A 12,203-nucleotide genomic window follows, 5' to 3' on the forward strand; every position below is an offset into this window, starting at 1 on the left:
TTTTTATTTTTTTTTGTTTGCTGAATCTCAGGGAAATTTTAGTTATTTAAACAAAATGATATTATATATAATATTAAAATAAGTCAAACATATTTTTTAATATAAATGTATTTATCACATATTAATTCCCTGATACCTTCCGACTTTCCGAGCCCTCTCTGCATACGCAAAGTTCACGAACTCCACTACCCAAAACCCCTCGCGAAGGGGGAACGTTGAAGACCCTTCTTGCGCAGCCGCAGACTCACTTGATCCAGCGAGTTGCCTCTGGTGTTTCCTCCACTACTTGTGGTGGTTTTCTGACGCCAGCAGCGGAACAAGCGAGTAAAGTGACACAGAAGCGAGTCCCGGTGGTTCAGGTCAACTTCCGCAAAGGACTCAATCTGCCCAACCTGTGGACCTCCTCTTGGACACATTCCCAACCCAACACACCACAGCATAGAACAGGACACTGGCCACCACAGACTGGTAGAACATGGACAGGAGTTTCCTGCAGATGTTTAATGTTCGGAGCCTCCTCAGAAAGTACAGTCTACTCTGAACTTTCTTATACACATGGTCTGTGTTCTCAGGTTAGCCCTTTAAGACCAACAGAGAACATTGGTATCTAATACCCCATATTTCGGGAGAGCCCCCCCCCATAAAATTACTGGTGGGACATGGGGAATGCCTTTCTCCAGATCCACAATACACATATAGACAGGTTTAGAAAACTCCCATAAAGCCTCAAGGATCCTGTCGAGGGTATAGATCCATAGTTCAACAAACCGGGTGAAGACCACATTTGGTCCTATCAGTCCGTAGTTCGAGCCTTCTTTCCAGGACCCCTGAATTGACCATCTATAGTTGGAACATACCATCCGATAGCCATCTTTGATATGGGGACTCACCATCCCATTTTTCCAATCCATAGGTACTGCCCCCAGGTGTCCATGTGATGTTTCAGGTACATACAACCTCGCTCTTGACAGAGTCACATATCCATCAAATGATTCCTACATCCAGATGCTGGTCCAGAACCTCCCCAAAATGCAGCCATTAGTTCTTTGTACCATCATAAACATGTCCTGAAAAGGTCATTGAAAGAATTCATGTTTGAGTTATTTGTGTTAACAAACTTTATTGGAGGCAATGAGCATTCATTTATTATAAAATATTGTACATACGTGTCTTTTCTTTATGTGCTATAAATGACACCCTCAGATATAAAGTCTGTCAATGAATTATTTTGATATTCAATCTTTTTCAAGTGAAAGAAAATTGTAAAAACTGAGGCCCACTTTTTACAAAGGGTTATACCAATGTATACAGTCTTGATTAGAAGAGGAAGTGAAAAGAGAGAAAAGGGAAATAAGTTTATTTTTGAGAAAGATGTTAGTCTTCAATGATATGTTTTTTGGCTTTTCCACTTCATCGAGCATCGAAGACAGCGATAAGATGTTTCCTGTCACATTTGTGTCATTCCGCACCCTGTGAACATCTTCATTCTCACTTTCTCACAAACTCTTATTCTTTTCATTTTTCTCTCTATCTCTGTCTGGCCTTTCTTCCATAGTTACAGTTTTAATACCCATTTTCTTTTATGCCTTTCTGTACTTCTTCTGTCAAAACTTATTCTGTGAATGCTCCTTTTCATCTGTCTTCATCTCCTTGTAAAGATCAGTACCTTTAAATGTCATTCTTCTCCTCCCTTTAATTTCTTCATCTCTTGCCTTACCCCAACTGCCACTTCAACACAATTACATGGCAGTTAATCATCTACATAAATTAATAATTTCCCTTTTTCACTGTGGTGAAATGAGATGAATATTTTTTCTTGAACTTCCCACAATCTTAAGGTAATGTAAAACAGGAAATGAAAGTAAAGGAGGAACAAAACTCGTCATCTGGAGGTTTGCAGTTTAAGTCAAATCACAATAAAGAGTGCTCGGTACCTCAGAACTGAAGATTGAGTTCTGCAGTCATGTTTCTAAGAAGGTAAGCTCTGTTTACATTAGCCACGCATGGACATTGTTCTTATTCATTTCTCTTTCTTCTCAGAGGCAAAGTGACTATCCTGGTCACAACTCTCTTGGTCATCTGGATGGAGGACCTTGACTTCACAGCTGGATTACCAGATGATCTAGGGATGAATCTGTGTGTGACATCCAGGAGAGAAGTGAAGGAACTCACACATCAGAATCTCACCCATGTTCCTCCTGATCTCCCCAACTACATCAGGTATCTGGATCTATCTTACAACTTCATCCTGAGACTAAATGGGGATTCATTTTCAAAACTAGTCAAGCTTTGTTTCCTAAAGATCACCAACTGTGGTTTGAAAGAGATTTCGGTTGATACTTTCGATCAGGTCCCAACCCTCAAGGTTCTGAACATGTCAAGCAACAAACTGCTGACCATCCCTGATTTAAAGTTGCCGAACATGGAAAATCTTGACATGTCCGACAATCCTTACCAGAGCTATGCTGTGCCGAGGTCATTTGAGCTCATGAAGAATCTGGAGGTCCTTTCTCTTGGAAGCACAACTGCTCGGTCTGTCACCGCTGATGATTTCAATTCTCTGAAGAGGATCCCTTTGCAACATTTCACTCTAGGAGCTGGAATTCCTTGGCAAAAATATGAGGCTGGTGCCCTTGGAAAATTGGCCATCAAGAAAATGTCGCTCAACTCTTCTTTTTGTGGTCGTTTTGACTTGTTTGACAAAATTCTATGTGATTTGAACAAGACAGGAGCAACAGCATTGAGATTTATCACTTTGTTTTCTGACAACTGTACCCTTGACGTGGACCCTTTAGTGAACTTGAGAACAATGCCAAACATTAAGAATGTAACCTTGGAGTATACCTGGATAAACAGCTCTTTTATGGGAGAAATTATTAAGAATGTATGGCTCTCCACCGTTCAGGATTTCTCATTTGTCCACATGAGTTACAATGAAGATACTCCAGATGGGTTACAGGTGAAAACCATCAATCACTCCATTTGTCTCCGTTCATTAACTATTGATGGTGTTAATCATTTTCAAATGAAGTACCCCATAATTAATATAAGCCTTAAGGCATCTTCAAATCTGACCTATGTGAAATTTTCTGGGACTGGGATGAATATTGTGCCCTGCCAATCCTTCTTAACATTGCCAGCACTGGAGACTATGGATTTAAGCAACAATCTTTTGAGTGACCGTGGGTTCTGGTGGTACACTTGTACATACACCTCCATTTTGCCAAAGCTGAAACGGTTGATCCTGAGCCAAAACCGCTTCAAGAGTCTGTCATTCTTTGCCGATAAAACACATGAAATGAGCACGCTAGAGTTTCTCGACCTCAGCTTCAACTCCATCACGCTTGATAACCCATGCAATTGGCCTGAACACTTGACAGAAATCAGTCTGGCAAACAACAACCTCGGCAATAGTATTTTCCAATGCTTATCCAAACATTTCATGAAGATTGACTTGACAAAAACAGGAATCACAACCATAACACCGAATGATGTAGTTTTGCTACCCAGTCTAACACACCTTATACTAAGTTCCAATGGTATTCACTCGCTCCCAGACTTTCATGGCGCCCCTGCTTTGATCAGTCTTTATATAGACCAGAATGCCATCACATTTCTATCCCAAGAGGTCATGGAGCAACTGCCAAGTCTTCAGACTATTAAAGCTGGGAACAATCCATTCGTCTGCTCGTGTGACTCACACTGGTTCCTCACCCATTTTAACAAATCCCTGCTTCTAGATTGGCCCCTTGACTACGCTTGCAATTCTCCTCTGTCACTCGCAGGCCTTCCCCTCTCTGAGTACAAAACAACTGAGCTATCATGTATAATGTGGCTCAGGGCTGTTGTAGCTCTGTCTTGCTTGATGGTTGTAGTGTTCCCGATTATTGTGCTTTTCTACAAATATGATGGCTTGTGGTATTTAAAGATGTTGATGGTATGGATTCGGGTGAAGAGTCGAAGCAAGAAGCGATCGCAAATGTTAACAGATGTATCTTTTGCTTATCATGGGTTCATCTCCTACAGCCATCAAGATGCAGACTGGGTGGACAACAAGTTGGTAAAGTGCCTTGAAAATGCTGGGTTTTCTCTGTGTGTTCATGCACGTGACTTTGTACCAGGAGACTGGATCATAGACAACATCATTAACTGTGTGGAATCCAGCTACAAGACCCTTTTTGTCCTCTCCAAGCATTTTATCCAGAGCGAATGGTGTAACTACGAACTGTTCTTCGCTCAGCACCGAGCCATTGGAGTCCATGAGGACTCCCTTGTTTTCATCCTTTTGGAGCCGTTGCCTGATGATTGTTTGCCCAAGAAGTTCTTGAGACTAAGACGTCTACTGAGGCAGCAGACGTACCTGGAGTGGCCCAACAATGAAAGAAAGCAACAGGTTTTCTGGGCAAGTCTTAAATCCATGCTGCGTACGGCAGAGAAGTCCATTGCTTTAAAAGATGTAGCCATGGCTATCTCAGACACAGCCAACCAAATCTCACGGCAAGTTAATAGGAGTGGGCCGGCATATGAACATCTTGAGTAAATTGAAGATGAAACCAACGTTGTCTGACTTGTACTATGTTTTCTAAATAAATATATTCCACAAATTTGTAAATTAAATTTCAAAATGTTTCTATTGTAGAAGACTCTGAGCTTTTGTAAAATATAATCTCAGGTGTATGGTGTTAAAAAACTTGTTTTGTAATGTCTAATATGGCAAGAACATCTCTCTACGATGCTTAAAAAGGTTTATATTTCTTTTTGTGTTGACATGTTTTATTTTCCTCATGGAGGTCTCAAGCTTTTATACACACAGAGACAGCAGGAATATGTGGCATTTTATATGATCCTGTAGTGGAGAAAAGCATTTTGGAAAATGTGATTTAAATTGCAAAGAACATGTCTTCACCTTTTGCTTTTTTGCTCTTTTTTTACATGCATTCTATATTTTATTATATACTATTTTTCTTTTTTTGTTCACCAATTCTACTCATGTAGTTGTTGCCTGTTTATAGAGTCTCTCAATTTGTATCACTTTTTGTCAATAAAAGAGCATTTTCAATATTCGCAGCTTTTCTTACATTGTGATTATTTGGTAAATGTTATTGAATTGTTATTTAACTGACTACTTAAGCTCCTCCTTAACTCTGCAAAGGTTGATTAAATAGTGACATTAAACATTGTTATGGTTGTTATCATCATTCTTATCAGAAGTAGTAGTAGTAATAGAGGGGATATTGTATAGTCTACAGTATTTCTACGGATGCAGGGATGTTAAACCTAAATAAATACAAATAATATGTAATCAATCAAAAGTCTTGCAGCCCATAACAGGAAATGATTAAAACAGATTGTGATACCAGGCTCTATCTTTGACTTAAGCATATATTTTATTGGGTATTGTTTTGATTGTTTAAGCGCTTTGTGACCCTGGTCTATAAAAGCGCTCTACAAATATTACTTACTTACTTACTGTAGTCAGAATCCAACATAAAGAATGTCTATGGTTTACATGTAAATTTTCAGGAATCCCTTTTGAGGTAATCTTAAGAATCTCCACAATATTATCTTTCTGTCCTTCATCACTAACTATTTGTCTTTCTTTATCCTCAAACTTTAATAAACATTATAGTATGATGTGAGAGCTCATATTTCTAGGAATATATTAAAAGTCAAACACAATATTTTCAGATAATTCAATTATTGATATGCTTTCAAAGCAATGTGTTTAATGTCATATTTCCTGTGTGTCTTATCTTAATATTTTTGTCTGCTTCAGATTCTGTTTCGTGCTTTTGTTTCATCTCGGCAGATATGCACGACTTGAGTAATTGCCTCTTCTCCTCTGGATTTTAAATTGAATTTGTTTCAGAAGACATTGATCCAATACTGATCTATGTTCTGAGACCGTTTCCACTTCTGGGTCAACCTCACCATTACAGTAAAAATGCTGTTTGAATTAATAATAATTTTCATTTTTAGGTAACTTTACGTATTGAAGGATCTTCTGAGCCAAATAAAATGAAAATCTCTTTCAAAACATTTTTTAGAAAGAGGACATTGTAGTAAAAGAGGAACAACACTTTATAGGGTGGATGTTTGCAGTCTACAAAAAAAAAGAAGAAAAAAGGGCTCAGTAACTTTTTATGGTCTAGAGCAGGGGTCGGGAACCTATGGCTCGCGAGCCAGGTGTGGCTCTTTTGATGATTGCATCTGGCTCGCAGATTTCGGCTTTTCAGATAAAACATAAAATATTATCACTTGTTTCAGGGGTGGGCAATACGTTGATGTTGCGAGTAGATCGCGTGATTTAATAAAATATGATATAAGAAAATAGTAAAGAGAGCTCTGATTGGCTGCTGTGCATATTAAACAAACGGTTATTGCGCCGATTGGTTGAAAATTTGATTGACATGCACAGCAGCCAATCAGAGCTCCCGCCTCTTCCACTGAACGCACGGAAAAGATCATATGAATCGAGAATAAAAAGAGCAAAACGTGCGACAGTCATTTTACGCAATTCAGAAAAACGATATAGAATTATAAGCTTGTTTTTTAAAAAATAATATATCGAACAAAATAATGCGCGTTTGATCGCTTCAGGTTCTTCTCTACGAGAGTCACAGAAACATGACGTCAGGTCCATCAAAGTTAAGCTGCAGGTTTCAATGAAAGCGCAACAAATGCTGGTTTTCCTTTTGTGATCGCGTCCTTAAAACACCCTTGCATTAATACACCATCACATGATGACTATTTGTAAATTACCTTTATCTCACGAATGTAATAAGAATACGCAGAAACCCAAACACATTAAACAGGTGCAGGTGAGCCACACATTTTAATGACGTCAGAGACGATCAGACAAAGCGATGATGATGTGAAGTTACTGATGAACAGTTTTATTCTCGTTAAACTTCATCTGAAATTTAATTAATCCACTTGTGTGATTCATATCAGACATGTTTAAAATTAACAAATATAAACTGTTAGTTTGAATTCATGTTTTCATTTGTTTTTGTTTTTTCATGATCACAGAAATGGAGAAATTTTAGTCTTGTGCTTCATTTAAATATGATCAACATATTGAAATGGAGGCATGGAAAGGGATGAACCCGTCTGAATTCTTTGTTGATTTTGATGAACAAAGGAAAAGGGCTTGAATTCGTGTCAAGCACAGATTCTTACATCTGAATATTATTTATATGGCTCTCACTGAAATAAATTTCCAAATATTTTGCTTTCATGGCTCTCTGAGTCAAAAAGGTTCCCGACCCCTGGACTAGTGTATCTTTCACTCTATCCCTTTTAATCTGTCTAAAAGATCATGAAGTTATATAAAAGAGGAATTAAACCTTATAGGCTGGAAGATTTCAGTCTGCGATATATACAATAAAGAGGGTTTGTCAGGTTTTTGAGTCTGAAGATTGAGTTCTGCAGTCATGTTTCTAAGAAGGTAAGCTCTGTTTACATTAGCCACGTATGGACATTGTTCTTATTAATTCCTCTTCCTTCTCAGAGGCAAAGTGACTATCCTGGTCACAACTCTCTTGGTCATCTGGATGGAGGACCTTGACTTCACAGCTGGATTACCAGATGATCTAGGGATGAATCTGTGTGTGACATCCAGGAGAGAAGTGAAGGAAATCACACATCAGAATCTCACTCGTGTTCCTCCTGATCTCCCCAACTACATCAGGTATCTGGATCTATCTTACAACTTCATCCAGAGACTAAATGGGGATTCATTTTCAAGACTTGTCAAGCTTTGTTTCCTAAAGATCACCAACTGTGGTTTGAAAGAGATTTCGGTTGATACTTTCGATCAGGTCCCAACCCTCAAGGTTCTGAACATTTCCAGCAACACACTGCTGACCATCCCTGATTTAAAGTTGCCGAACATGGAAAATCTTGACATGTCCAACAATCCTTACCAGAGCTATGCTGTGCCGAGGTCATTTGAGCTCATGAAGAATCTGGAGGTCCTTTCTCTTGGAAGCACAACTGCTCGGTCTGTCACCGCTGATGACTTCAATTCCCTGCTGAGGATCCCTTTGCAACATTTCACTTTAGGAGCTGGAATTCCTTGGCAAAAATATGAGGCGGGTGCCCTTGGAAAATTGGCCATCAAGAAAATGTCGCTCAACTCTTCTTTTTGTGGTCGTTTTGACTTGTTTGACAAAGTTCTACGTGATTTGAACAAGACAAGAGCAACAGCATTGAGATTTATCACTATGTTTTCTGACAACTGTAACCTTGACGTGGACCCTTTTGTGAACTTGAGAACAATGCCAAACATTAAGAATGTAACCTTGGAGTATACCTGGATGAACAGCTCTTTTATGGGAGCACTTGTGAAGAATGTATGGCTCTCCACCGTTCAGGATTTATCATTTGTCCACATGATTTACAATGAAGATACTCCAGATGGGTTACAGGTTATAAACATTACCCGCTTCATCAGTCTGCGTTCATTAACTATTGATGGTGTGAAGCATTATCAAATGAGGTACCCCATAATTAATATAAGCTTTGACGGAGCTTGCAATCTGACTTGTGTGAAATTTTCTGGGACTGGGATGAATATTGTGCCCTGCCAATCCTTCTTTAAATTGCCAGCACTGGAGACTCTGGATTTAAGCAACAATCTTTTGAGTGACCGTGGGTTCTGGTGGTACACTTGTAGATACACCTCCATTTTGCCAAAGCTGAAACGGTTGATCCTGAGCCAAAACCGCTTCAAGAGTCTGTCATTCTTTGCCGATAAAACACATGAAATGAGCACGCTAGAGTTTGTCGACCTCAGCTTCAACTCCATCACGCTTGATAACCCATGCAATTGGCCTGAACACTTGACAGAAATCAGTCTGGCAAACAACAACCTCGGCAATAGTATTTTCCAATGCTTATCCAAACATTTCATGAAGATTGACTTGACAAAAACAGGAATCACAACCATAACACCGAATGATGTAGTTTTGCTTCCCAGTCTAACACACCTTATACTTAGTTCCAATGGTATTCACTCGCTCCCAGACTTTCATGGCGCCCCTGCTTTGATCAGTCTTTATATAGACCAGAACGCAATCCCATTTCTATCCCAAGAGGTCATGGAGCAACTGCCAAGTCTTCAGACTATTAAAGCTGGGAACAATCCATTCGTCTGCTCGTGTGACTCACACTGGTTCCTCACCCATTTTAACAAATCCCTGCTTCTAGATTGGCCCCTAGACTACGCTTGCAATTATCCTCTGTCACTTGCAGGCCTTCCCCTCTCTGAGTACAAAACAACTGAGCTATCATGTATAATGTGGCTCAGGGCTGTCGTAGCTCTGTCTTGCTTGATGGTTGTAGTGTTCCCGATTATTGTGCTTTTCTACAAATATGATGGCTTGTGGTATTTAAAGATGTTGATGGTATGGATTCGGGTGAAGAGTCGAAGCAAGAAGCGATCGCAAATATTAACAGATGTATCTTTTGCTTATCATGGGTTCATCTCCTACAGCCATCACGATGCAGACTGGGTGGACAACAAGTTGGTAAAGTGCCTTGAAAATGCTGGGTTTTCTCTGTGTGTTCATGCACGTGACTTTGTACCAGGAGACTGGATCATAGACAACATCATTAACTGTGTGGAATCCAGCTACAAGACCCTTTTTGTCCTCTCCAAGCATTTTATCCAGAGCGAATGGTGTAACTACGAACTGTTCTTCGCTCAGCACCGAGCCATTGGAGTCCATGAGGACTCCCTTGTTTTCATCCTTTTGGAGCCGTTGCCTGATGATTGTTTGCCCAAGAAGTTCTTGAGACTAAGACGTCTACTGAGGCAGCAGACGTACCTGGAGTGGCCTGACGATGAAAGGAAGCAACAGGTTTTCTGGGCAAGTCTTAAATCCATGTTGCGTACGGCAGAGAAGGCAGTTGTAAGGAAAACTGCAGCTAGTTCTATTCCAAACACAGCCGGCCAAATTGAATCGGAAGTTTAGAAAAGTGGGCCCTCATATGAAAATTAAATGTGGGATTCAAGGCACAACATAATTTTCTCAGGTATGATGTGGATGCAAATATATGTCACGCCATGTTTCCTCCGGACGATTTGCACATGTGATTAGGACTTTGATCGCGAAAATTCGTAGAGTTAAAATATTAAAACAGATGTTTCTGGCTCATTACTAATGAACTTGCTAATGTTTTTTTTTTCCTAAACATCTAACTATATGACTGTTTCATTTTTTAATTTGAAGTTTTATATACTGTAGGTATTTTTATTTAATAGTATAATGAGACTCAATGAGATGGCTCAATCGTCAGTGCCAACCAACAACATAGTTTGTTGTCCTTCATGCTTGTATAATAGGCTCGTGAATGGTTTTTGAAACGCTTTATTTAGTTTGCAAAGAAACATCTCCCCCTAGTGCCTGATACTGTTAGCGTACACACATTTGATTGTTTTATGTTCTTTATAAAGTATTTTGTTGGTTTGATTTTGCTTGTATCGTTATTACTTCAGCATACATAGTTTTTGCTCTCAGTTGTATTATCAGCCAATAAAGGAAAGTATTACTAACCAACACCCTTTCATTTATTTTATAAAAATTTGATTGTAAAAATAGATGTGTCTTAAAAATGATTATACATAAATCCCAAGAGTAGAAAAAAAATACATAGATGCACACACAAATATAGTTTGTGCTATACTATGAAAGTACATACATATATGAGTATGAGTATTAGACTTGTTTAAATGCATGAATAAATGACTGTGTACATACATTCAATGTCAAATATATTCCGTTTAAACAGTTCATTGAAAAATATTAACGTCAAAAAATGACATGTAAAAATAAATGAATTCAGTGTAGGAAATTTGGTTAAATTACTGTTAACATCCGGGTCAACCGAATGCTTCTTCTTAGTTGTGCGTACAGTATGTTCTAAATTCAAAAACTTATTTGTTACACTGATTTATTTTTTTTTAACATTTAATTTTCATTTATTTTTTATTTTACACATTTAGTCTTTTTTTCCACACCTTGAATTTTAGTCTGAATGTATTAATGCATATATATACAATTGCTTGGAATTTGACCATCAAATCCAACTTCCGATTTTGATCCTGTAAAAATTCGGTGTTAGGAATTCTTATTCAAAGATTGATGGCACACGTTTATACTATACAGTGGTTCCCAAACTCTTTTCCATGCCTGGGCTCATTCAACACCCTTGTCCTATGGCCAGGGACCCCACACTTTCTCATAGGACTCAAGGGACACAATCAACGCATCCAGGTATTCTAACTCCGATTTCAAACAAACCTACCACTTATAATCATGGACATGGAGCTTGTAATCCATGCGTTTGTATCTTCTCGCCTGGACTACTGCAACAGTTTATTTTCATGTCTTAACAAGAAGGATCTGTCTCACCTGCAGTTGTTACAGAACTCTGCAGCAAGAATTCTGACCCGCTCAAGTAGAAGAACTCACATTTCTCCAATCCTTAAAACTCATCACTGGCTTCCAGTTTCTTTCAGGATCAACTTTAAAAGTCTGGTCCTTACGTTCAGATCTATTCATGGTCAGGCTCCTCCTTACATCACTGATCAGATCCAGCCTTACACCCAAGCTCGGGTTCTGAGGTCTGTGGATCAGAATCTGATGATGGTTCCACGCACACGGTTCAGGACCAGAGGAGATAAATCCTTCCAGGCTGTTGCTCCTAAGCTTTGGAACGATCTTCCTCTCTCTTTGCGCTTGATGGATCTACTGACTCCAAGAAACATCTTAAGACGTTTTTATTTGTTCAGGCTTTTCCTTGATTTTCTGGAACTCCTGTTGTGTTATCAGTTTTATCTGCCCTTTAAAGTATATACTTTATTGAATATTGTTTTGATTGTTTAAGCGCTTTGTGACCCTGGTCTAGAAAAGCGCTATACAAATAAAAAATACTTACCTACATGTTTTCAAAGAAGTTGCGAGCATAACAATAATTGAAATACACCACAATTTATTTATTTATTTTTTAGCTGAATCTCAGGGAAATTTTTAGTTATTTAAACAAAATTATACTAATATCAAACAAAGTAAAACTATTTTTTTTTAAATATAAATGTATTTCTCACGTAATAAATTCCCTGATACCTTCCGACTTTCCGAGCCCTCTCTGCATACGCAAAGTTCACGAACTCCACTACCCACAACCCCTCGCGA

General features: G+C 38.7%; 2 protein-coding genes across 3 annotated transcripts; both read left to right on the top strand.

Moving 5' to 3' along the window:
• Positions 1-1,899: 1,899 nt before the first annotated feature.
• On the top strand, positions 1,900-5,061 carry LOC148084292 (toll-like receptor 2 type-2). 2 transcript variants are annotated; one of them, XM_087787388.1, is made up of 3 exons: positions 1,900-1,977; positions 2,041-2,220; positions 4,027-5,061. In XM_087787388.1, the coding sequence occupies exons 1-3, from the start codon at positions 1,964-1,966 to the stop codon at positions 4,538-4,540; spliced, it is 708 nt and encodes a 235-aa protein (XP_087643514.1). In that variant the 5' UTR covers positions 1,900-1,963; the 3' UTR covers positions 4,541-5,061. The 2 variants fall into 2 exon arrangements, with proteins under 2 accessions (XP_087643514.1, XP_087643513.1); XM_087787387.1 differs by having other exon boundaries at positions 2,041-5,061.
• A 2,459-nt stretch (positions 5,062-7,520) lies between these two features.
• On the top strand, positions 7,521-10,055 carry LOC148084293 (toll-like receptor 1). Its single transcript, XM_087785890.1, has one exon. It carries the CDS (start codon positions 7,557-7,559, stop codon positions 9,978-9,980), a length of 2,424 nt encoding a protein of 807 aa, XP_087642016.1. The 5' UTR covers positions 7,521-7,556; the 3' UTR covers positions 9,981-10,055.
• Positions 10,056-12,203: the final 2,148 nt, after the last annotated feature.

This window comes from Callionymus lyra, chromosome 3, assembly GCF_982586985.1.
Source record: "Callionymus lyra chromosome 3, fCalLyr1.hap1.1, whole genome shotgun sequence".
NCBI lineage: Eukaryota > Metazoa > Chordata > Actinopteri > Syngnathiformes > Callionymidae > Callionymus > Callionymus lyra.

Coding starts and splice junctions, on each gene's coding strand:
- LOC148084293 (XM_087785890.1), top strand. CDS start 7,557: ATGGAGGACCTTGACTTCACAGCTGGATTACCAGATGATCTAGGGATG.